This window comes from Oryza brachyantha, chromosome 3 (assembly GCF_000231095.2).
Source record: "Oryza brachyantha chromosome 3, ObraRS2, whole genome shotgun sequence".
NCBI classification, from domain to species: Eukaryota; Viridiplantae; Streptophyta; class Magnoliopsida; order Poales; family Poaceae; genus Oryza; species Oryza brachyantha.
In genome coordinates, this window is record NC_023165.2 from 24,533,290 (window position 1) to 24,556,148 (window position 22,859).

The 22,859-nt window shown below is 37.8% G+C and overlaps 2 protein-coding genes and 1 pseudogene across 2 annotated transcripts; 2 read left to right on the top strand and 1 right to left on the bottom strand.

The window, feature by feature from the left end:
- The first annotated feature begins 839 nt into the window (after nt 1-839).
- Nucleotides 840-8,005, top strand: LOC102701071 (serine carboxypeptidase-like 7). Its single transcript, XM_015834567.2, has 14 exons — nt 840-1,043; nt 1,843-1,988; nt 2,911-2,987; nt 4,026-4,148; nt 4,252-4,354; nt 5,416-5,453; nt 5,552-5,659; nt 5,738-5,818; nt 5,918-6,097; nt 6,524-6,595; nt 6,717-6,838; nt 7,060-7,173; nt 7,265-7,310; nt 7,639-8,005. Exons 1-14 carry the CDS (start codon nt 850-852, stop codon nt 7,720-7,722), a joined length of 1,488 nt encoding a protein of 495 aa, XP_015690053.1. The 5' UTR covers nt 840-849; the 3' UTR covers nt 7,723-8,005.
- A 1,352-nt stretch (nt 8,006-9,357) lies between these two features.
- On the bottom strand, nt 9,358-11,413 carry LOC107303804 (annotated as a pseudogene).
- Nucleotides 11,414-13,364: 1,951 nt separating this feature from the next.
- LOC102701347 (serine carboxypeptidase-like 18) lies at nt 13,365-21,256 on the top strand. The gene is made up of 16 exons (XM_015835743.2): nt 13,365-13,817; nt 15,103-15,189; nt 15,653-15,879; nt 17,802-17,947; nt 18,455-18,538; nt 18,664-18,782; nt 18,872-18,974; nt 19,265-19,302; nt 19,412-19,513; nt 19,589-19,669; nt 19,753-19,908; nt 20,024-20,095; nt 20,290-20,411; nt 20,502-20,615; nt 20,724-20,769; nt 20,871-21,256. Exons 3-16 carry the CDS (start codon nt 15,701-15,703, stop codon nt 20,952-20,954), a joined length of 1,446 nt encoding a protein of 481 aa, XP_015691229.1. The 5' UTR covers nt 13,365-13,817; nt 15,103-15,189; nt 15,653-15,700; the 3' UTR covers nt 20,955-21,256.
- The last annotated feature ends 1,603 nt before the right edge of the window (nt 21,257-22,859 follow it).

Sequence of the window (22,859 nt, forward strand, 5' to 3'; positions counted from 1 at the left end):
AGGAGCCACCATTTACACAGTAAGATGAGTTATCACGTGCATTAGAATATTAACGAGTTAATAATGCAAGACGCTGTGCTTGATTTCTATTTCCACCAGAAACTAGTATGAGATATTATGCTTATAATAAAAACACTATTAATTCACATAGTATTTAACTTATTTCATATTAAGTCTTAGGTGTTGGGTAGAAAACATGTGTTATATAAGATATGATTTTTCTCTTCTATCTCATATGATAACTTATTTAATTCTATGACATCATCTTACTGTGTTAGTGTTCACCTATCTACTTTTTAACAATATTTATACTGTCCCATGGTAACGTACGTAGCACTCGTTTTGCACCATTCCATACAAAACCCGATACCCGAAAATATAAGCTAATGCATCCTACTTATCCACGCAGAGTACGTTGGATCTCACAGGCTGCTTGGGAAAGAGGCTAAAGTTTAGACCATTGTCCCATCGAATAGGGACACTTATTATAAATAGTATACGTAGACTATAAATTAAATCTATCTATAATTTTGGACTAATTCGCGAGACAAATCTATTGAGCCTAATTAATCTATGATTAGCCTATGTGATGCTACAGTAAACATGTTTTAATTATAGATTAATTAGGTTTAAAAAATTCGTCTCGTAGATTAGCACTCATTTATAAAATTATTATTTTTTATTAGTCTATATTTAATACTTCAAATTGTGTCTAAACATTCGATACGATGTGGGGCTAAAAAGTCTACCAAAAATATAAGCTAATGCATCCTCCTTAGCATCTCTGTATTTTCTTTTCCAACAGAGCGAGAGTGCGTTCTTGGAGCAGGTTTCTCAGTCACACACACCATGGGTAGTGCTCGCCGCGGCGCCTGGGCCTGGCAGTGCGGCCTCTCGTCGGCGTCGGGGCCGCGGCGCCTCGTCGCCACCTGCTGCCTCCTGCTTATCCAGCTCGTGGCGCCGCCGGTCTCATGCTCGGCGTCGTCGGTGATCACCCGCCTCCCGGGCTTCCATGGCCGCCTGCCGTTCTACCTCGAGACTGGGTAATTAAATTAAGCGCTCCCCTCCCCTGTAACCTAAATTAACCTCCTTCTTCTTTTCTGTTTATTTTATTGTACCGATTAATCACAGGGAGGGTGCCTAATCACACCTTATTACCAATGTGATCGATGTGAAAGAACTTTGGAGTATGAATTTAATGGTAGAAGTTTATATATACTTAGTTTACTTTTGTGTTAACGGGTTATTGGTCAAAACTTTTTAAGTTTGGATAACTGGAATAAAAAAAATATGTCTTATAGAAGTGAACGACCGGAGGCGGAGGAGGAAATGGGATCGGCATGCAGTGGGCTGAGTGTAGAGCTGTTAACGAACTGAGCTCGAGCGACCTTGTCTGCCTAGGCTCGAGTTGAATTAAGCCTATGTAACCATCAAGTTTTTAAGCATGCTTCGCTCAAGCTCAACTACTAAGCTTGATTTATTATTTGTATATCATATATTTAAGGATATTTTCTTGATAAAAAATATTTTGAGTTAATTGTATTATTATAAGATAAGTAAAACGAATTGGATAAATATGCATGGGACACCAACATATACTAATTCACGTGTGGATACACAAAATCGCACGTTTATAATCAACTAGTTTATGAAATAAACAATAAAAGGCATATATTGTTTAGGGTTGATTGAAGCTCAAACATGGTTCGGTAAGGTTCGTGAGCTTAGACATAAGCTCGAGTTTGACTCGTTTGGAGCTTGGGCCAAGTTTAAATCAAACCTAAACCTAAGCCAAGCTCGAACATCTCGCAATGCTTTTTTCAACAATCCTATACTTTTCAGGTATGTTGGCGTGGAGGAGGAGACTGGCGTTGAGCTCTTCTACTATTTCGTGGAATCCGAGAGAAGCCCTGACGTGGACCCCCTGATACTGTGGCTGTCAGGTGGGCCTCGCTGTTCAGGTTTCTGCGGCCTCGCCTATGAAGTAGGTTAGTACATCAGTCACTCAAAAGAATTGTAAGACGGTGTTTGGATATTTTATCACGTTAAATGTTTGATTGGATGTCGAAACAGGTTTTTGGATACGGATGAAAAACGAATTTCACGGCTAGCCTAGAAACCACGAGACGAATCTTTTGAGCCTAATTAATCCGTCATTAGCACATGTTGGTTACTATAGCACTTATGACTAATCATAGATTAATTAGGCTCAAAAGATTCGTCTCAAGATTTCTTTCGTAACTGTACAATTAATTAGTTTTTTTGGTTAATTTATATTTAATGCTTTATTTAGGTGTCTAAAAATTCCCATACAGCTGTGCTGGATATTACTGCCCCGTACGTCCATATCTCGGGCCTGTTAAGTTCTAAAATTTTTTTTTCTAACAAACATCGACATCTAAATGAAGTATTAAATATAGATAAAAAAATCTAATTACACAGTTAGTGAAAAAAAATCATGAGACGAATCTTCTGAGCCTAATTAATCCATAATTAGTCATAAGTGCCATAGTAACCTATGCTAATGATGGATTAATTAGGCTAAAAAGATTCGTCTCGCGGTTTTCAGGCGAGCCGTGGAATTCGTTTTTCATTCATGTTTGAAAAACCCTTCGGCTCTTCCGACATCCGGTCAAATGTTCATGTGACATCCAAAGATTTTCTTTTCACGAACTAAACGTGCCCTTACTTGTCGTTGTTGAGTATTAAACTTTCAATTTTGACAATAATAATATATATAGTTACTTTTAAGCGAGTAACTTTTGGTTATTGAAATTTGTATAATTGTTGTCACGACACATATTTGCTGACATGATATATAGTTTTATTTCAAAAAAAAACGAGCTTACCGCAATTGCATTGATATAGATACTGAATATACTATATACATCGGTGGTGGATTTTGCACAGGACCAATCAATTTTGTGGTGGAGACATATAATGGCAGTTTACCGCAATTGGTTTATAATCCGTACGCATGGACACAGGTGATAGCTTCTCCAAAATTCTCAGATATTTCTCCCTAACTACCTCATTTTGCTAAGTGACAAGTGTTCAATTACTACTATTTATCGGAGAGAGAATCCAATAAATATATCATTGACAAACATAACGTTTGTAAAATACCATCGAGGAATGCAACTTATAAGAAATGATATCATACGTACTAACTTGTCCAAAAAAATGTCATTGCTGTTAGTACTACGTTAAAGTGACATCATTAGACCATGTGTAAAGACCATTTTACCCTTAGATGGATAATATGCAAACGGAGAAATTGTCTGAATTTTCACATACGAAAAGAATCTGAAAAATCACCAAATGAAGTTCATGACGACATATACTTCCAGTAATTTTTTAACAATTTTTTTAGAACTGCAACATCCGAAAAAATTCTGCAAATTAGCAGCCTTTTCTCAAAAATTAAGAAAATTCACCTCCCATCATCCCTTCTTCTGTCTCTAAACAGTGGCCCCAAGAGACCTAGGGCTCAACCTGGACCCACCTGTAGACCCAACACGTACAAGCCAAGAAATTGGTTAGTCATTTTTTATAATCACTAAAATGAACTTTGTTTTATTAAAATTAACTATTGAGCTCTGAAAATTCCAGAGAGTATTTTAGGGCATGGAGGGCATAAGAAAATTATTCCCAGCCGTGATGTATTAAAGTAAAATTTATTTTTTTCTTTACTTCACTTGCTATTTTATTTACATATTTAACAAAAATTATAGCAATAGTTTATTTAAAATTTTTTAAATCCATGAGAAACAACAGAGTGTGACAAAAACATGGGTTGATGCGACGACATAAGCGTATGAGGGGCATTCAGTCCTGAGTGGAAGATGGTAATTTAGTCATTCTAACAAAATTAACTATGTCTAACGGAGTTTAAGTGACGACGATGGTATTTCCGATACAAATTGACTTATATAATGTCATTTCTTAAAAGTTGTGTTTGTCGATGGTATTTATTTAGAATAGGGCACTTGTTAATGACATTTCTTGGATATTGTCTTTATCAGATGGCAAGCATCCTCTTCTTGGACACTCCGGTTGGTTCTGGTTTCTCGTATGCACGCGATATCAAAGGTTACGATGTTGGAGATATATCATCTTCTTTGCAAGTTGTCACATTTCTTAAAAAGGTGATTAATTAGAAGCAAATTTGATCTCCTTGTTTTAAGAATGGAAGAACAGTGCTTTGTGTGCTATAGCTTATTACTTATCATCTTGTACATACTAGTGTAGTGGTTGAATGATCACCCACGCTACCGCTCACATAATTTCTATGTCGGGGGATCCTCTTATGCTGGAAAGGTGATTCCAATTATCATGCAATACATTTCAGAAGGTAATCTAGGGCATACTTCACATATTCTCAAATGAATTAGACTAGGATCGGAGCTATTTTTTTAGTAAATTAAATCATCTAACACCGCGCATGTTTTGGGGCCTACGTTGTGTTGTTTTCAAGATGTGTAAAACTTTTCTTATGGCAATAACTTTAGGGTGGTGTTACTGCATCCGTTTCACGATGTAAGACTTTATAGTATTGTTTAGATTCATATGAATCCTAATGAATCTAGACATATGTATAAATAATATACATTGATCAGTAGATGAATCTAGGCATAGCCAAAATATCTTACAAATATAAAATGGAGGGAGTACTAACAATAGTTGATTTATGAATATTTTGATAGTATTATTACCGGATATAAGTGTACTCAACCGTTGGCTGCAATAAACGTTTAAAAACAATAGTTGAGGGGTAGTATAAATAGATATAATTTATTGAATTAGAAAAGATGAATAGTCTATATAATTTCTATTACCAGTAGAAACAATTGTAAAACACTTCTTATGAAAATTTCGAACTAATTAATCTCAAAGTTAAAGTCAAACACTGCAGTTTTTATGTTTCTCTAGACCCCAGTATAATTGTTTAGGTTTTTTTTACCATCCGTGAGAAGTATTTGAGGTAGCAAAAAAATTAGTGCAAAATTATATATCAATGTACTAAATTTTTACACTGAAAATATGTTATTTGAGGTTTTTTAAAATGGTAAAAAACCTCAATTGTTTAAGTCTACTGGTTATCAGTAGGCCACCACATCCCATCCATACCCTTGGGTGCCAAGTCAAACTTTATGGAAAAGTAGACTCCGTAGCAACAAAACCCACTCTATTTTCTGTTTCTTTTATTTTATATTATAAGATGTTTGACTTTTTCTATATTTATATCGATGCTAATGAATTTAAATATATATATATATATAATATTTATTGATCCATAAATATATCTAAATATCTTATAATATGGAACGGAGCAAGTGAAACTACCTGTGTTTGTCATAAACTATACTCAAAGGCTAGTTTCTTACCCCGTCTTGATTTTTGCCTACTCTCCAGAAATTGAACAAAGGCAGCGACCATTGATTAGTCTTAAGGCAAGTCATTCAATATCCTTCAAACAATTTATAACAATTCCAATAATATGGCATCATGTAGGTCTCTTATTCCTTTTTGTGCTCATATATGAAATCAGTTACAGGGATATATAGTTGGCAACCCCGTTACAGGCTCGAAGTTTGATGGTAATTTCAGACCTAAATATTCTCATGGCCTTGGAATCATATCTGATCAATTATATGAGGTAAATTACACACTCATACACTTTGACAGAAAAAAAATATATACAACTTTGTGGCATTTTCCTTGTCCCTCTTTGAAGGCTGCGATAAGGAACTGCAAAGGAGATTATGTGGATCCAAAGGATGAACTATGTGCTAATGTCCTAAATGTTATTAATAATGTAAGTGCTTGCACTTAGTTTCTAATTAAGATGCTTTCACTTAATAATGCCCTTTTTTTTGCCCTAGTAGCTGACTGATGCACATATCTTTTGCTGCAGCTCATGTCTGAAGTTGACTTTGGAAATGTCTTGGAGGATAGATGTGTTTATAACACACCGAAACCATCAAATGGTGACTCAGGAAGAAGGATTCTGGTGGAAGATCACATCCGGCTAAGTGAGCCAGCTGATCGGCCAACCATAAACTGTTGGATCCGTTTTCGATGCATTCTACTAGCGGTAGAATTTAATCGACACCATTGATCTATTTTTACCGGACGACTGTGATTAAATTATACTAGCAACAATATTAGGTGTAGTAGAAATTTGAAGGGGTAATATTATCCTTTTTATTGTGATCTTTATTGAAAAACAAAATTACAAAATACTACTAATCAGTTAATTAATAAAGTACAAAAATACTTTTTTATTAATGTCTGAGATTAGTTCTATTGGTTGTATAATACTAACATTAGAATGCACCGGAGAAGGACCCTAAACTGCTTCGTAAGTCGTTATTATTCAACGACCCCTTTGTTTAAATTTGAATGAACATAATATTTGAAAAACATGATAGAAGACTATTGTATTCGTGTATTATATCTTAATGCTTATGTTCTGTTTTTGTAGTGTTAATCTGCCCCACATTTCTTTTCTGAAATGCAGACATACCGTTTCTACCTATCGTACATATGGATGAACAACAACACGACCAGAGATGCTCTTAAGATCAGGAAGGTAACCTGGTGATATCTTCTACCTTTACAAACATGAAATGCTCACAAATATTAAAGTAAACGAGGTATGATTTACTTAGTACTGATTTGCTAGCTAATTAATGGCAAAAATGTGGCAATAGGGAACAATCGGAGAGTGGTTAAGATGCAACAAAAAAGCATTCCCCTATACTATGGACGTTCCCAGCAGCTTAGAGTATTTTCTTAATCTCACCACAAGAGGTTATCGGTTGCTTGTGATAAGGTGAAATCATGAAGAAAATAAATCAATTAATATCCGCTTCATTATTCATATAGGCTGGATCTTAATCCATATCTTAAATTTATTGAGCAATTTTACCGTCCTTGATAAGGCACTAGGAGATACCAAATTTTACATTAAAATTTTGGTACATCTCAATACCTACTCTACTCAGGGACTGTAAAATTGCTCAAACTTATTGTGAGTTTAATGTTTGAGTGCAGCGGTGACCATGATCTCGAGATTCCATTTCTGAGCACCCAGGCATGGATTAGATCTTTTAACTTGCCCATAGTTGATGACTGGAGGGCATGGCATGTGGATGGCCAAGCAGCAGGGTTAAGTCATCCAACTCTGCATTGCTGTTGACTCTATTTTTCCTTTGCTTGATTTGACGAGGATCATGCATTGCTTTTTTTTTCCCTGCAGATTTACAATTACTTACGCCAGCAACCTGACCTTTGCTACAGTAAAGGTTTTCCTCTTAATTTACTTGACCTTCTCTCTGTTTAACAAGAGTACAAGATACGATGAGCTCAATTCTCAACCATTGATTTGTGAAAGCTATTACCAATTGAGAAATATTCTACTAAAAATATTTGATTCGGTAGTATAAATATATATGACTCATTGAATTAGAAAAAAGATGAGTGGTCTAGACTGGCTCTGCTACCTAAAGACCATCGTAAACACCTCTTTTTTAAAGTTTTACTTTCCCTATTTCTGGTTGAATAGATTTTGTTTGTGTCCACATAAGTGACAAAAATGGAAGAATCACGGCTTAGGTTCACTTGGTTGTGCAGGGTGGTGGCCATACAGCGATAGCAAACAAGCCTAGACAAGCTCTTGCCATGGGCCAACGGTGGCTGGACAACAGTCCTCTCTGATGTTTGGTTGTGCAGGCAATAATTAACCTTCTGTCACTCTTACATTTGGTTATAACAGATTTGTCACTGAATCTATATGTCATATATATATGAGGATTCACGTGTCATAGACAGCGGGTGACAAATCTGTTATCGTAAGAGTGGCAAAAAATTAAATGCTCCAGAACTTTCTAGCTCAGCGAATACATTGTTTTTCATTTTCCCTTGAACATGGCAAGAAACATCGCTCGTTCCAATAATATGCTATATTTTTCTCTCCACGAGATATAAATACATGCATGTTTGCACATTAATCTAGGTCATGCGTTGCTGATATATGCTTATATTTTTATGAATATAAAGAAAGCCCTTGTCCGGATGGGTGTTTAGCAAGTAGGAGTCCGATCAGGATTTATGCTTCTTAATTTGTTTTGTACTCCCTCCGTCTCTAAATATTTGACGTCCTTGATTTTTTTATACACGTTTGATCATTCGTCTTATTCATTTTTTAAAAAAATATGTAAAGTTATATATATGCATAAAAGTATACTTAACAATAAATAAAATGATATAAAAATAATTAGTAATTATGTAAATTTTTGAATAAGACAAATGATCAAACGTACATTAAAAAGTTAGCGGTGTCAAATATTTAGAGACGGATGTAGTATATAGTATTTTTTTTCTTATGCTTATGAAATCAATCTCAGCCATTATAATTTGGCCCCGTTTCTAAGATCCAATGTATATATTTTCTTTTTTTACTGATTAATGGCCCTATTACTATGGTCCGATGGTATATATTTTTTCTTTTTTATGGATTAATATCATAATTTCTATTTTTCAGAACGAACACGGTGCCTCCTTTTAAGTCAGTCTATATTATAATAGATAGATGTAATGATGCGTAAATCTTTTGTATATTCAATAAAAAAAAAGAGAAATAGCAAAACCCGATCTTGTGCTGCTCAACTTCCACAGCTTTTCTGTTTTTCCCTTTTATTTTATATGTAGTAAACAACATGATGCAAACAAACCAAATGCCCTGTCCAATTTCCAACATGATACACAAGCAAGACCACTAGGCGCATCGTGAACAACACACGTCTTTGCCCGACACAACAATCTGGCTCTAACAAGAGGCCTGTACAGTTTGAAACAGGTGGTAACTTGAAGAAGGAACACACACTACTAGCTAGCTTGAAATGTAACATTGATCAGTAACCAAAGTATCATTAATTGTCCGTTCCTGCTGCAGGAGGTAGCATGAATGTGGAGTAGTGGAATATATAGCGCCATTTCCATCAGCTAGCTAGGGCGACATGACGGAGAATGCTGATGACAATGTTGCGTCCATTTGTCATCCCTACCTGTACGTGTGTCAGAGATTTTAGGCCTGTTGAGAGAGCTTTTCCTAGCTGCCTAGCTGCAGCTTTTTTCAGAAGCTGCTTCTATCAGAAGCCGTTTCAAACGGTCCACAGCTTCTGAGAATCTATAGTTACAGATTCTGGAAAATGAACTAAGAATTCAGAATCTGGAGAAACTGTGTTTAGAAGCTTTTCTAAATTCTCAGAAGCTGGCTACCAAGCAGTTGCTTCTCAGAATCTAAAGCTCCTCCAAACAGACCCGAAGTTGTGTTTCCTGTAAGAGGCTGTACTACCATCTTATATCGCCAAGTCTAGGACAATTGTGCAACTCTTCAAGAAAGTCCCGGGTGATCTCCCGGAAGGCCGGCTAGCCATTTTAGAGCGGGCACGGCGTACTCGATCCCACTTGGAACCTTAACCATACCGCTGAAATGCACTAGAACTAGTTCTTGCATGCTCGTCATGGCGCCATGATGTATTTCCACCTGCTTCAGATTAGGCATCCCTCTTAAATGGAGTTCCCTGAGGTTGGGAAACCACCTTGTTGGCAGGAGCGAACCTATAGTCATCCTCCCGTGGTCCTCGGATCCCGGGTAAATTATCTGATTCATAATAAATTATATTATATTAATTAGTATACAAGTACAAAAATTAGATTATTAGTACTCCCTCTAGCCGAAAAAACAAATTCTTCGGTTTCCGTGTCCAACGTTTGACCATCCGTCTTATTTGAAAAATTTTCAGAAAATTAGAAAAAAATTAGTCACACATAAAGTACTATTTATGATTTATCATCTAATAAAAACAAGAATATCAATCGTAAAAAAAATTTAAATAAAACAAAGATTCAAAAATTGAAGATAAAAAGTGAAAAATTAGTTTATTTTGGGACGGAGGGAGTATGTATTGGATCCTAATAATTTTTGTTTTGGTTCGTGTTGGAAAGACAGCTGCTCTCCGACGTACGCTCTGGCCAACTTTATTTCTGTCAGGCTCGGCCACCGAGAGAGCGATGGCAGCGGATCGTCTTCCAACTGGGACCAATGTAGCAATATAGAGCACAAGTGATTCTAACCCGCTGGTGTTGCTGTGGTACCAAGCAGCATGTCTGCTTGTGTCAATCTCCCACGCAGTGCTAGCCTTTGAAGGTTTGGAGGCAATGGGCTTAGCCCATTCAGCTGGAGGAACTCATCCTCACTGCTTGCTATGATGTCTACGAAGGACAAAAATTTCATCTGATGCAGGGAGCCTGGGACTGCCTCATTTGCGTCAGCTCTTTCAAGCACCAGAGCTCTTTTTTTTTTGGAGAGAACACACTGCAACGCAGACGTCCTAAAAACACACGCACGTAAACTCTATCCCTATGAGCATCTTCAAAGCCTGATCAGTGGGGACGGCGCCTACCCCTAAAAGCACAAAACCGTTAGAAAACTCTAAAATATTTGCTTCAACCAGAAATTAAACCCATGATCTTATGTGCTACTAAGACCCTTTAACCACTAGGCTCCCTCAGGGTTGCGTACACCACTGCACAATCGTAATTCTCCCACATGTGGATCATTCTCTTTTTCAGCAAACAGGTGCCTAACAATCCCACTGGACAGCTCTTGTATTTCTGAACCACAGAGGTCAGCGGCAACAAGTTGGAGAGTTTCTCAATAGAATTTGGGAGGAGCTGTACCTTGGAATCCCGTAAACCGAGATGTCGAAGGTTGAACAGATCACCAATGGCATCTGGAACCTTGTCAATGGGCAGTCCACTTAACTCAAGCACTGACATATATCTGCTATTATCCATGATCATTGATAGTATCCTTGATGATGATTTGTCCAAAGCTATCATAGATCGGAGGCGGTGTAGACTTGAAATTAATAATAGCTGGATTAATATCATTGCTTAATTTATGTATTACCATCCGACGTCCATCCCTCCCCTGAATAGACTCTCCATGTTTATCCTCATCGTTGTATGCAATTCCAAAACAGTCACTCCGGCACAAATCAACTGCTAACTGACGTACAATGTCATGCATTCTGAATGATTTTATCCTGCCAAATGAGTTTCTTTCAACAAGCTGAAGCATGTTTATGTGAATCAATTCTTTGATATACCCTTCTGCCACTTCCTCCATTGTGTTTCTACCTCGACTCTCCACAAACCCCTCTGCAATCCAAAGTCGTATGAGATTCTTTCTTTTTAAGAAGATAATCCTACAAAGCAAATGGCTTTCAGAAGCGATTCTTTCGAGGCGGAGCGAGCGCGATCGCGATTGAAAGGCCGGGACACGGGCAACTCCATCATGCCTCGTTGGGCAGCCCGGGATCCCTGCACAGTCCGGCCTCATTTGGTGGATTTTTCTTTTCCTGGTTTTCCTGTGAATTCTATGTGCTTCCTCTGTGAGTTTTCCAAAGTTTCTTACCGTTCTTATGATTTTCAGGGTTTATTTTAAGGTAAAAATTAAAACTATAGGACGGTGTCATATTCTTACTGTTTTCAACGGGATACTCTTGCTTTATATCGATACATACTGAGTTGATTAGGCAAGCAGACAACGTAGTTTTTATTTTTATTTTTATATTTTCTTTACAAGTTAAATCGGAAATACTGGAATATGGTGCACTGAGCGTGCTGGTATTTTCCGAACCTCTCAATTCGTTTCGTTTTACCTGGGTTAAAATTTTTCATTCTTTTTTATTTTTTTTAGTTCATATTTTTATTAGAATTGACATATTTCTATGTATCGTTTATATTAGAATTTACTAACGAGTATTACTAGTATCATTTGGTATAAGTTGTTACCATTTGGTACTACCTACTAGTATCAGTTAATACTAATCATGTATTAGCTTTTACTATTCTAATATCAGCGGTTAGCGGTGCGGTATCAGATTTGGTGCCGGTAAGATATGATGTTTAGTACCTCACAAATCATCCTGTTTCAAAACGTGATACCATACCATATCAAAACCTTACTTTGTTGACAAAATTTGCTACATTACACTTAAAGTTTGCGCTCTTTGCTAGAGGACACCAGCATATCGTGTTTCGACCGAATGGCACCGCAAAAGGTGGTAGTTAGCTACTGGACACCAACGATATTATTTTATAATTTTTATTGGTTTTGGAGGAAACACAACCAAAGTACCAAAGTGTCCTTGGTCGACGACGACGAAGTCATATCAAGAATCCATTTGTAGTGTAGTTAGCATGCAGCCGGTTCTTGTCGTCCTCAGCTTCTCTTTCGAGAGCCCGTTCTCGTTCGTGTCCAACATGAATCACCGTGTTTTATCTCCAAAACCAGTGTTTTATCTCCAAAACCAGTGAAAACTATAAAATAATACCACTGGTATCCAGTGGCTAATTACCACTTTTTTCAACGCCCTCCGGCTAAAACACGGTCTTACGGTGTCATGTAATAAAGAACACAAATTTTGAGTGCCTTGTAGTAAATTTGCTCTATTTTAAATACTCTTATTTTCTTCTCCTCTAGATATATTTTTATTGTTTTTGGTCCGTCCTTGGCTTCCCGTAGCCCCAAATGATACGTGGGGAAAACCCCACGTGGGACTCTGGGAGTAGCTTCCCTGGTGAGTTAAGGATTCAACTGGCACGGGAAAAATGCCAAACTAACCCTCAAGGATGAAATTACCTCCTTCCAATAATATATTTAGCCTGTTAATTACTTGCTTTTTTTTCTCTGAAGAGTATAGAAGCAGGTCTCTCTGTTGATATGAATTTGTATCTCATATTCGATAGGAACTTGTATTAATCTCAAGGTATAAACAGGTACAAACTAGAGCCTTTGTAACTCATCTTCACATATAATATTATTTTTGGTGCATCGCCACCCTTAGTTATAGTTTTCAATGGATCAGTCTCTATTGGCTAAGGATGCGTTTGGTTGGCGGTCAAGGTAGGATGGAATATGGCGGCCTGGATTTAGCCGGATATGGCGATCCAGTTTTTTGTTTGATTGATTGGATATGGCGGTCCAATTTTATGTTTGGTTAGATGGATAAAGGTGAATCTGACGATCCAGATTTATGTTTGGTTTGTGAAATAGGATGGATGAGACGGCTGTGATCACCTCTAGTAGGACCCTCTATGAATTATGTAATTCTAGCCATTTCATTTAGTATAGGTTAAATATGTGAATATGTTTGAATTTATCATTTTAATTTATGAGGCAAGAATATTTATTATTTGCCTCAAGTCTGAAGGCACAATTATAAAAAAAATCATATTTACTCCCGAAGGTAGATATGTGCTGCATCCAATGATTAAATATTCGGAGTTGATGTAGCACCTGCTCGCCACCTCCCGCCGGACGCCTGCCCCTGCCCCTGCTCCGCTCGCCGCTCGTCGCTCTGCTTGCCGCGCCTGCTCGCCTCCCCTGGCCATGCTCCGCTCGCCTCCTGCTCGCCGTCTCCCGGACGCCGCCTCCCGCCAGCTGCTCGCTGCCTCCCGACGGCAGTGCCACGCCTCCTGCCGAGCGCCCCTGGTGAGGAAAAAGATTTGGGAGAAGTCAGGGGGGTCACGCGAGCGGACTGGACGGCCTCGTCCGACCGATTTGCCCGGAGCAGCTCGTCCGGCATCAACAGCGAATATTCCTCCTATGGCCGCCATATCCCACTTCTGCCCACGAACCAAACAGCCCCAAATTTCGGGCGGCCAGACCCCATCCACCCAAAGTCACCCATCCAAACGCATCCTAAGATTGCATCGCTTCAATGTCTTGGTCTGATTAGGTATATCCATCGTGCTTGTGTAGATCTATTGGCTTATTAGGTTTTTCTTATTATATTCGGTCTTATATATATTGTCTCAATTAGGTCTGATATATTAGATTGTTGTTACTAAGTTTAGATTTATTAACCCAATAGGTTTTGTGCAGCGTTCATCAGAGTTCTAGACGATGAGTTATCTTGTTCATATTGTGTTGGCTCGTTGATAAATTATCCTTAGCTATCCGATAGATTTATCTATCAAGATTGTCTTACTGATTATATTGTCGATCATCGGCTTCTTGGTCGATCGGTCTGATTACTCTATTCTAGTTAGCTGCATGATCAAACTAACTGGCACACCCTAAACCTGATTTTATAGGACCTGCATTGGAGTTGAGCATACCTCCTAGGCCTCTGTGTGCTAGCGAAATTTTTGCATCACACTATTGCAAATTTTGTGTTAACACCTAATCCCTAGGGTACTTATTACGAGGGCTCCTCCTTAATTTAGTAGACTATGGTGTATCAAGGTATCAATGATCATTGACCGGCAATGACGTTGGTTAGTCATACCCTCACCTTTGGTAAAGTCGCTTTAGTTATTATCCGGGTATAGCAGATTCGTCAATCTTTTTAAGAGAGGGAGAGTCTAGAATAGAGTTAAACTAATCATGTTGAAGCCCAACCCATCTTGAGCCTGACCATGCACTGGGTTAAGCCCTGGCCTAGATTTTGAAGCCCAAAATTTCTAAAAAACCTAAGAAGCCCCAAAACCCAAAAATGTTAGGCTTGACCAGAGAAAGCTCGGAGGTCAGCCAAGACCCGGGCTTTGTTTTTTCGTGAATTGCCAGGCTTAAGCCAGACTTTTTCTAGGCCCGGTCCAAAGCCCCCCACACCCTAGGGTTTGAATAAGCCTAACTTCAACTCCGCTACTATCTTAACATATGGTATAGCTCCAAGTCCTATAATACAATTGACTTTGCACATATATTTGAGATAAACTCTAACACCTATTTCACCGTTTGCAAAGATGGTGAAGTCGCAACTAGAACCATGTCCGTTTGCACAATTTGCTATACGCCTCTATATATAAATATAACATTTTAACATATGTATTTTCCAGTGTAAATAGTAGATACGCCTATAAAATATTGATATATGTTCATATATGTTCCTGTAATCTTGCTTAAAATTTGACATTTGTAAAAAGTATGTAAAAACAAATTGGCCTGTTACCACGCATGCATGAACATTTTGCCAGTGAAAAGCTGATTTGTTTCTCTCTCTCTCTCTCTTTTTGTTTCAGTGGTGTCGTTGGTTTGGAAAGGTTTAATTTGGGAAGGACATGTGGTTGAAATGCATGGCCAAAAATGGGCAGCAACAGTTGCATCAAGTCAGCATCGTGGCCATGGATATCAACAACCCCGTTTTCCAATTATTATTTTCTCTGTATTTTAGTAGATGCTGTCATTGAATTTTATCACATGTTTGGCTATTAGTCTTATTAAAAAACTTATGTAATTATTATTTATTTTATTTTAATTAAATTATTACTAAATGTATTTTAATTATATCTTAATTATATATATATATATTTACAAAATTTCAACCATATCTTCCATTGAAATTGGCCTGTTACCACGCATGCATGAACATTTTGCCAGTGAAAGGCTGTTCTCTCTCTCTCTGTGTCGTCTTCTTTTTTTCGTTTCAGTGGTGTCGTTGGTTTGGAAAGGTTTAATTTGGGTACAGGGATGTGGTGGTTGAAATGCATGGCCACAAAATTGGTAGCAAGTCTATTCATAATTCATTGTAGTAGTTGATAGCGAATTAATTGTGAGAGTTGCATCGATCAGGTTGCCAGATCGAGCAGTGCATGATAAATCAAGCAAGAACTGAACCAAATGTTCTTGGAGCTTCTCACCAACACCATGGCTGCTCACAAGCCGCTGCGCCACGCCGCCACCTGCCTCCTCTTCCTCCTCCTCCTCCTGCTGCTGCTCTCTTGCTCGGCCTCGGCGTCATCGGTGATCACCCACCTCCCGGGCTTCAGCGGCCGCTTGCCCTTCCACCTTGAGACCGGGTAAGCTTAGCTAGGGTTCGCTTCTTTTTTTAATTTCCTTTTTCTTCTTCAGCTGTTACAGATTACGACTTAATCGGAAGCGAATTATAACTGGAGATGCAAGAGCTGTTTTACGGTGCTCCACCTTATCTCTAGGGGAGGAGTAAGACTTAACAATAAATCCTGACCATTGATAATGCTTATTTGAATTATGTGACTTAGAATTAAAATGTGTTTCTCATGTGTGAGTAATGATCGCGGGGGTCAACATTAATGGTTGATACCGTATATTATTCTTTCTCGTTTTAATTATGCATGCAATAAATTAGAGGTGAACAAAACATCTAATTCCATCGTGTTAGAATCGACCTGCAGGCCATAGGTTAATGAAAAAAAATTGTTTGTATTTTAACTCTACCGATTCATGAAATATCATTAAATATTTGATTTAGTTATATAATTCCTAATATGCAAAATATAATTAAATATTTTCTTATCTTAATTTTTTATCTATATTATATATATTTATATTTTCAGTTCTTGTGATATTATTTATAGATTAAAGGATCCGCCTAGTGATCAAATGTTTGAAAATTTTAATTTCATCGATCAAATCCAGTCACTGTTATTGGATGATAAACTGAAGACATGCACGCAAGTAAAAAATCTCATACACACCCTCCCCCGCTGCCCTCCATGCATTGCACGCGTGTTTGATAGAAGAATAAAAAATCAAACGTTTGATCAATAGCAAAAGTGTAGATGAAATATGAAGTTCTTATTCAACATGTTAAAAATTTAAAGTTACTTTTGCATGAGGCAGGTTCATGGTTTAAAATCAAGAAAAAAAATAAGGATGCCATTATAATTTTGCAAAATAAGAGATATATCATCTTGACCATATGTCATTGACCCACGCGGGCTCCACATGTCATTGAGATGTCAATAGCATATCTCTAACTTTGCAAAATTATAATGGCACGTTTGTAAATTTCCCAAAATTAGGCAAGGGATATTACCACATTAATTACTTTCTTTATAGGCAATAATGTTTTGCATGGTAGATCCAAGAATTTGTTTCCTTCCATTTTCTGATATATTACCTCCAAGGAGGTAAGATGGATGTGGTGCATTGGATTGAACTGCAGTGGACGGACTGAAATAATTTGGAGCACTGTAAAATTTACCGAGATGCAAACGCAAAGCGAGATCGTATCCCGGTCTCACAGACGATCTTTTTTGCTCGATATTTATTTGGTCTGTGCTAAGCATCTCCAACAAATGACTAAAAATTAATCTCTAATAATATTGGATTGGGGTCATCCCAAAACAATTTAGCTCCGAAAGTATGTCTCAACTCCAACAATTCCTCTAAAACTAGTTCATAAAAATTTGTTAGTTGACCGCGTAGGAAATTACTGTTAGCTAGGCCTGTATCGGTCATTTGGCATTTCTCTTGCTGGTAAAAATTCCTAACAAACTGATCAACACATACATGATCCTTCATCACATAATTTGATTTGTCAGTACTATGTTTAGTGACTAACGAAACTCTGACTCTCTAAATTATCATAATCCGTTTTATATGTAACAACCCATCATCATACCATCCTTTGAAACAAGGAAAATTACTAACTACATCGGTAATATTTTAGATCCACAACCATTCAACGGTATAAATATAATGGAAAGACTACGATATGCCATATGTGAATGGAGGGAAAGAATATAATTTGGTACGAATTGTGAGATTGGGAACCCTAGTGTTAGGCTAAAATTTGGCTCGGAAACTACCGGTACTTTGGAATGCTAAAAGCTTGGGAGTGTTTTTAGTCAATTATTGAAATGTGTTTTTAGCCTTTAATATTAATATTTAATTTTTGAGACTCATAGTAGTCTGTTGTCGGAGATGGTCTGCACCTTAATTTTGGGACTTCACACAGGTATGTTGGTGTGGCTGAGGAGGCTGGCACTGAGCTCTTCTACTACTTCGTTGAATCCGAGAGGAGCCCCAGCACAGACCCTGTGATCCTCTGGCTGACAGGTGGGCCCCGCTGCTCCGGCTTCTGCGGCCTCGTCTTTGAAGTAGGTTAGTACTTTATAATTCCACTAAGCACTCAAAACTAATTTTACTGTCAACTAGCTGCAGGCCGATCCCCTTTGGGCAGTGCTGAATATCCTACATTGCATGTTGCAATGGCATAAGATCCCATTGGATGCTAAATGCGCATGTATATAAAAAAAAAAGCTAGACAATGGGGAAGGACCCAATGTCAAATGTTATTAAGAGGTGGGGGCTTCGAACCTGCGTTGGCTCACCATCCGTGGTGCTAGCCAGAAGAATCGCGGGCGTTTCTTAAAATGCGCATGTATATAGACGGGTTGAATCGATGAATGAAGAAGGAATTGATGAACTGACAACTTTGTTTTTCCGTTGCTTTGAGGATAAAGATGGATATTCTCTTGTTAGCAAAGTAGAAGATAAATTATGCATGATTTATATAGTTTGCCATGACTTTGGCTCCTATGCTCTCTACACACTGACAGATAGTTTGCACTGCCTGTGTTGAGCCCTATCTATGTTGATTTTGTGCAGGTCCTATGAATTTTGTGTTGGCGCCTTATAATGGTAGTCTGCCACAATTGGTTACTAACCAATATTCATGGACAAAGGTGATATGCTCCTCAAAAGCACTCAGGATATTTATCTTTCAAAAGACCAAAACAAAACTCAGTATATTTATCTATTCAGTTTACTTGATTAGTTTGTGGTACGATACATAAATTAATTACTACTCAGAATAGCCAGCACCCTCTTCTTGGATACTCCTGTTGGTTCTGGTTTCTCCTATGCACGTGATCCCAACGGCTATAATGTTGGGGATATATCATCTTCTTTGCAAGTCGTCACATTTCTGAAGAAGGTAATTTAATCGGAAACACATTGGGAGATTTGTAAAGCATAAGACTGGACCTTGTACTACTGCTTATCATCTTGTGCATACTAGTGTAGTGGTTCAATGATCACCCACGCTATCTCTCAAATCATTTCTATGTTGGGGGAAGCTCATATGCTGGAAAGGTGATTCCAATTATTGCACAATACATTTCAGAAGGTAATGTATGATATATATGTACTTCACAGATTCTCAAATGAATTAGATGAGAAGATATTTGGAGTAAATTATCCTTAACTATAAAACCGTTTGTACAAGAAGTTCAAGTTAATATCAAAAGTCCAGTTAAAAATACTAATTTCAAAAGTCAAATTTTTGTTCAGATTGACAAATTCATTATATTTTCAACTGTTTAACTTGGACACAATTCACTGTTGCTTATGCTTGATCCTCGCCTCCCATTAAGTAGCTTGTTCCTTACCTTGTCTTAATTTCTGCTTACTCTTCAGGAATTGAAGAAAGGAAGCAACCGATAATAAATCTCAAGGCATGCCAATCTGTATCCTTCAAACATTTCTTTCTTTTGTCTAAGGAGTTCTAATAACGTGCATAATGTATTTTATTCTGTGTTGTGCTTATTATGAAATTATTCACAGGGTTATATGGTTGGCAACCCCATTACAGATTTGAAGGTTGATTCTAGTTACAGAGTTCCATATGCTCATGGCGTTGGAATCATATCTGATCAGCTATATGAGGTAATTCCGTAGTTATACACTTTGCCAGAGTGTGGTGATACAACTCTGCAGTGTTTCCCTTTTTTCTCTTTGTAGGCTGCGGTAGCGAACTGTAATGGAGATTATGTCAACCCAACAAATGAAATGTGTTCTAATGTCCTAAATGCTATTGATAACGTAAGATTCTGGCACTGACCTAGTTATTTAGTAGTACTAAAATTCAGCTAGTATCTTACTGATGCACCTCCCCTATGTTGCAGCTCTTATCTGAAGTTGATGATGGAAACATCTTGGATGATAAATGTGCCGGTCGTTTAACACCCAAACCAACAGATGGTGTTTCAGGAAGTAGAACTCTACTAGGAGAACACAGTAGGCTAAGTGAGTTACCTGCTCAACCCAGTATCAATTGTTATGTAAGTGTTATTCTGATGGAAGATTTCTATGTATTTTATGGAGAAGGATGTTCGCAGGGCTCATCTCCTTGTTTTAGCAGTGCTAATCTGCTTTGCATTTCTTTCTAAAATGTAGTCATACTGTTTCTACCTATCAGACATATGGATGAATGACAAGACGACCAGAGATGCTCTGAAAATTAGGATGGTAATATTGTTATTTCATCTACCTTTATGCATATGGCTAGAGTATGCTTCAGCATACTCCTAGAAATGTGCTTGAATCTTAAAGCATAGACACATAGTAGACGATGGTATCATCATACATATGTATGATTTGCTAGCAAGGTCACTATGGAAGCAGAACTAATCGGCTAATCAATGGCACAAATATGGCAACAGGGAACAATTGGTGTATGGGTAAGATGCAATGAGGACGTATTCCCTTATGCTAAGGACGTCCCAAGTAGCATAGAGTACCACTTTAACCTCACCACGAGAGGTTACCGGGCGCTTGTGTTCAGGTGAAAGCGTCACAAAAAAAAAAAAAAAACAATCGTCTCCACATATATAAGTTGAATCTTATTCCACGTTTTAAAACTATCCTGGTGCAGCGGTGACCATGATCTCACAGTGCCATTTCTGAGCACTCAGGAGTTGATAAGATCCTTGAACTTCACCATTGTTGATGACTGGAGAGCATGGCATCTGGGTGGCCAGGCTGCAGGGTTAAGCCATCTGATTCGTTTCACATATATGCATGATGCACATTTCAGTTGATGTTAGTTTTTCACATTTGCCAGATCTGATGAGGATTGTCTTTTTTTTTTACGCAGATTTACAATTATGTACGACAACAACTTGACTTTTGCCACATTAAAGGTGATCCTTACGTTTGGGAAATCTTTTCTGATTGAATGGGTGTAACTTAGTGTCCAAACCAATCTTGTCTTTGGATGATTCATGGTTGGTTTGCTGTGCAGGGTGGTGGTCATGTTGCTATTGGATACAGGCCTGAACAAGGTTTTGCCATGGGCCAACGGTGGCTGGATAATAAGCCTCTCTAATTGTTGCCTGCTTTTCTGTCTGAAGACAAGTGGAAACCTGGTGTGTTGCCAGGGTCACAGAAATGCATCTGAAAGAAAACTTGAACATCTGAGAGTATATGTGCAATAATAGGCAGTGTGTGGAGTATTCAATTTGATATGTCATTTATTCATCAAAGATATTACACTATGGAAAATTAAACATATCAATAGTGGGTGAAACAGACTCTGTCACACGAACCAGCAAAAAGTGAACTCGCAAAACATGATTTCTCTTAGTAAAATAACTCTGTATCTGTTTGAGAGGAAAAAATCATTATTAGTAAGGCATTTTTGCAATTGATCTTAATTCAGTACCAGCATGGCATGAAAATTTGGAAAATGAATACCAGCCTTTAAGCGTGAATTACCAAAAACCTAAAGCACATCGCACTAGTATCGGTCAATACCAACCGTGTATCAGCTTTTACCGTTCTAACAGCATCTGCTACCGGTGCAATATCAAACTTAGTGCCGGTAAGGTACAATGTTGGGTACCTCGTAAGAATCATCCCGTTTTGAAATACGATATTGTACCATAGCAACCCCTTATTTTAAAGGCAAAATTTCCTACATGACACTCGAAGTCTACGCTCTTTACTGGAGGATATCGCAAGATCGTGTTTTGGTCAAATGGCATCGAAAAAAGTGGTAACTGGCCACTAGACATTGATGACATTATTTTATAATTTTCACTGGTTTTAGAGAGAGAAATCATGACTAAAGTACCAAAATGTTCTTGTCCAGTGATGACATAATACCAAGAATACATTCGTAGTGTATTGTGTTTGGCCGAATGGCACTAAAATAAGAGGTAATTGGCTACTGGACACTGACAACATTATTTATAATTTTTACTGGTTTTAGAGAGAGAAATCATGACCAAAGTATCAAAATGTCCTTGTCCGGCGATGACATAATATCAAGAATTCATTTGTAGTGTAGTTAGAGTGGAGCTGGTTGTTGTCGCTCTCAGCACCTCTTTCAATAGCCGTTCTTGTCGTCCTCTTCCGTCTCTGACGTGAAAGAGACAATGGTATTTTGGTATTTTCACCGTGTTTTATCTCCAAAACCAGTGAAAACTATAAAAAATACCACTCGTGTCCAATGACTAATTACCACTTTTTGAAGTGACCTCCGATAAACACAAGATCTTGTGGTGTCCTGTATCAAGGAACGTAAATTTCGAGTTAGCGATGGCAACAAGTCAGGTTTGGTGCAGGTAGAGTAATTACTTGCCCGCCAACTCGAAGGCTACGGATAGAATTCCGTACCCGTACTCGTACCTGCGGGTAAAGTCTAATACACGTACTCATACCCATCGGGTACCGGGTGGGTATCGGGTACCCGTCGGGTCTACCATTTCACATGTCAAAATCACATCAAAATAATCATTCCAACATATACAACAAACTAAACATATTGCTAATAATACAATATTGTATCACACATAGAAAATTCAACAAATACAACATATTGCTAATAATAAAATATTCCAATAAATACAACAAACTAATCATGGCAATAATAACAACATATAGCACATTATATGATGTACAGATTCAACAATACAATATTGCATCATACATCAAAAGGTCAAGACATAAGTTACATCAAAGTTTTTAGATAAAAGGGAGTACATTAAAAATATTATTACATGAATAACATAATAAGTTTTTAGCCAAAATTCAATATGTGGGCTATGTTTGGATACCCGACGGGTTACCTGCGGGTGAGAAAAATACCTGTTCCCGTACCCGTGTCGATTCGGATCATGTACGGATACTACCCGCGGGTAAAAAATCATACTCATCCTCATCCCCTTTAGGTCAGGTACCCGGTGGGTACCCGGTACCCGTACCCGGATTACCATCCCTATTTTGAGTG

What these genes read in the sequence shown, in the direction of transcription:
- LOC102701071 (XM_015834567.2), top strand. Translation starts at nt 850, where the DNA reads ATGGGTAGTGCTCGCCGCGGCGCCTGGGCCTGGCAGTGCGGCCTCTCG. An exon ending in CCGTTCTACCTCGAGACTGG is followed by an intron (nt 1,044 to 1,842) that starts GTAATTAAATTA and finishes TATACTTTTCAG; the next exon opens with GTATGTTGGCGTGGAGGAGG. An exon ending in ATGCTCTTAAGATCAGGAAG is followed by an intron (nt 6,596 to 6,716) that starts GTAACCTGGTGA and finishes ATGTGGCAATAG; the next exon opens with GGAACAATCGGAGAGTGGTT.
- LOC102701347 (XM_015835743.2), top strand. Translation starts at nt 15,701, where the DNA reads ATGTTCTTGGAGCTTCTCACCAACACCATGGCTGCTCACAAGCCGCTG. An exon ending in CCCTTCCACCTTGAGACCGG is followed by an intron (nt 15,880 to 17,801) that starts GTAAGCTTAGCT and finishes GACTTCACACAG; the next exon opens with GTATGTTGGTGTGGCTGAGG. An exon ending in TACCGGGCGCTTGTGTTCAG is followed by an intron (nt 20,412 to 20,501) that starts GTGAAAGCGTCA and finishes ATCCTGGTGCAG; the next exon opens with CGGTGACCATGATCTCACAG.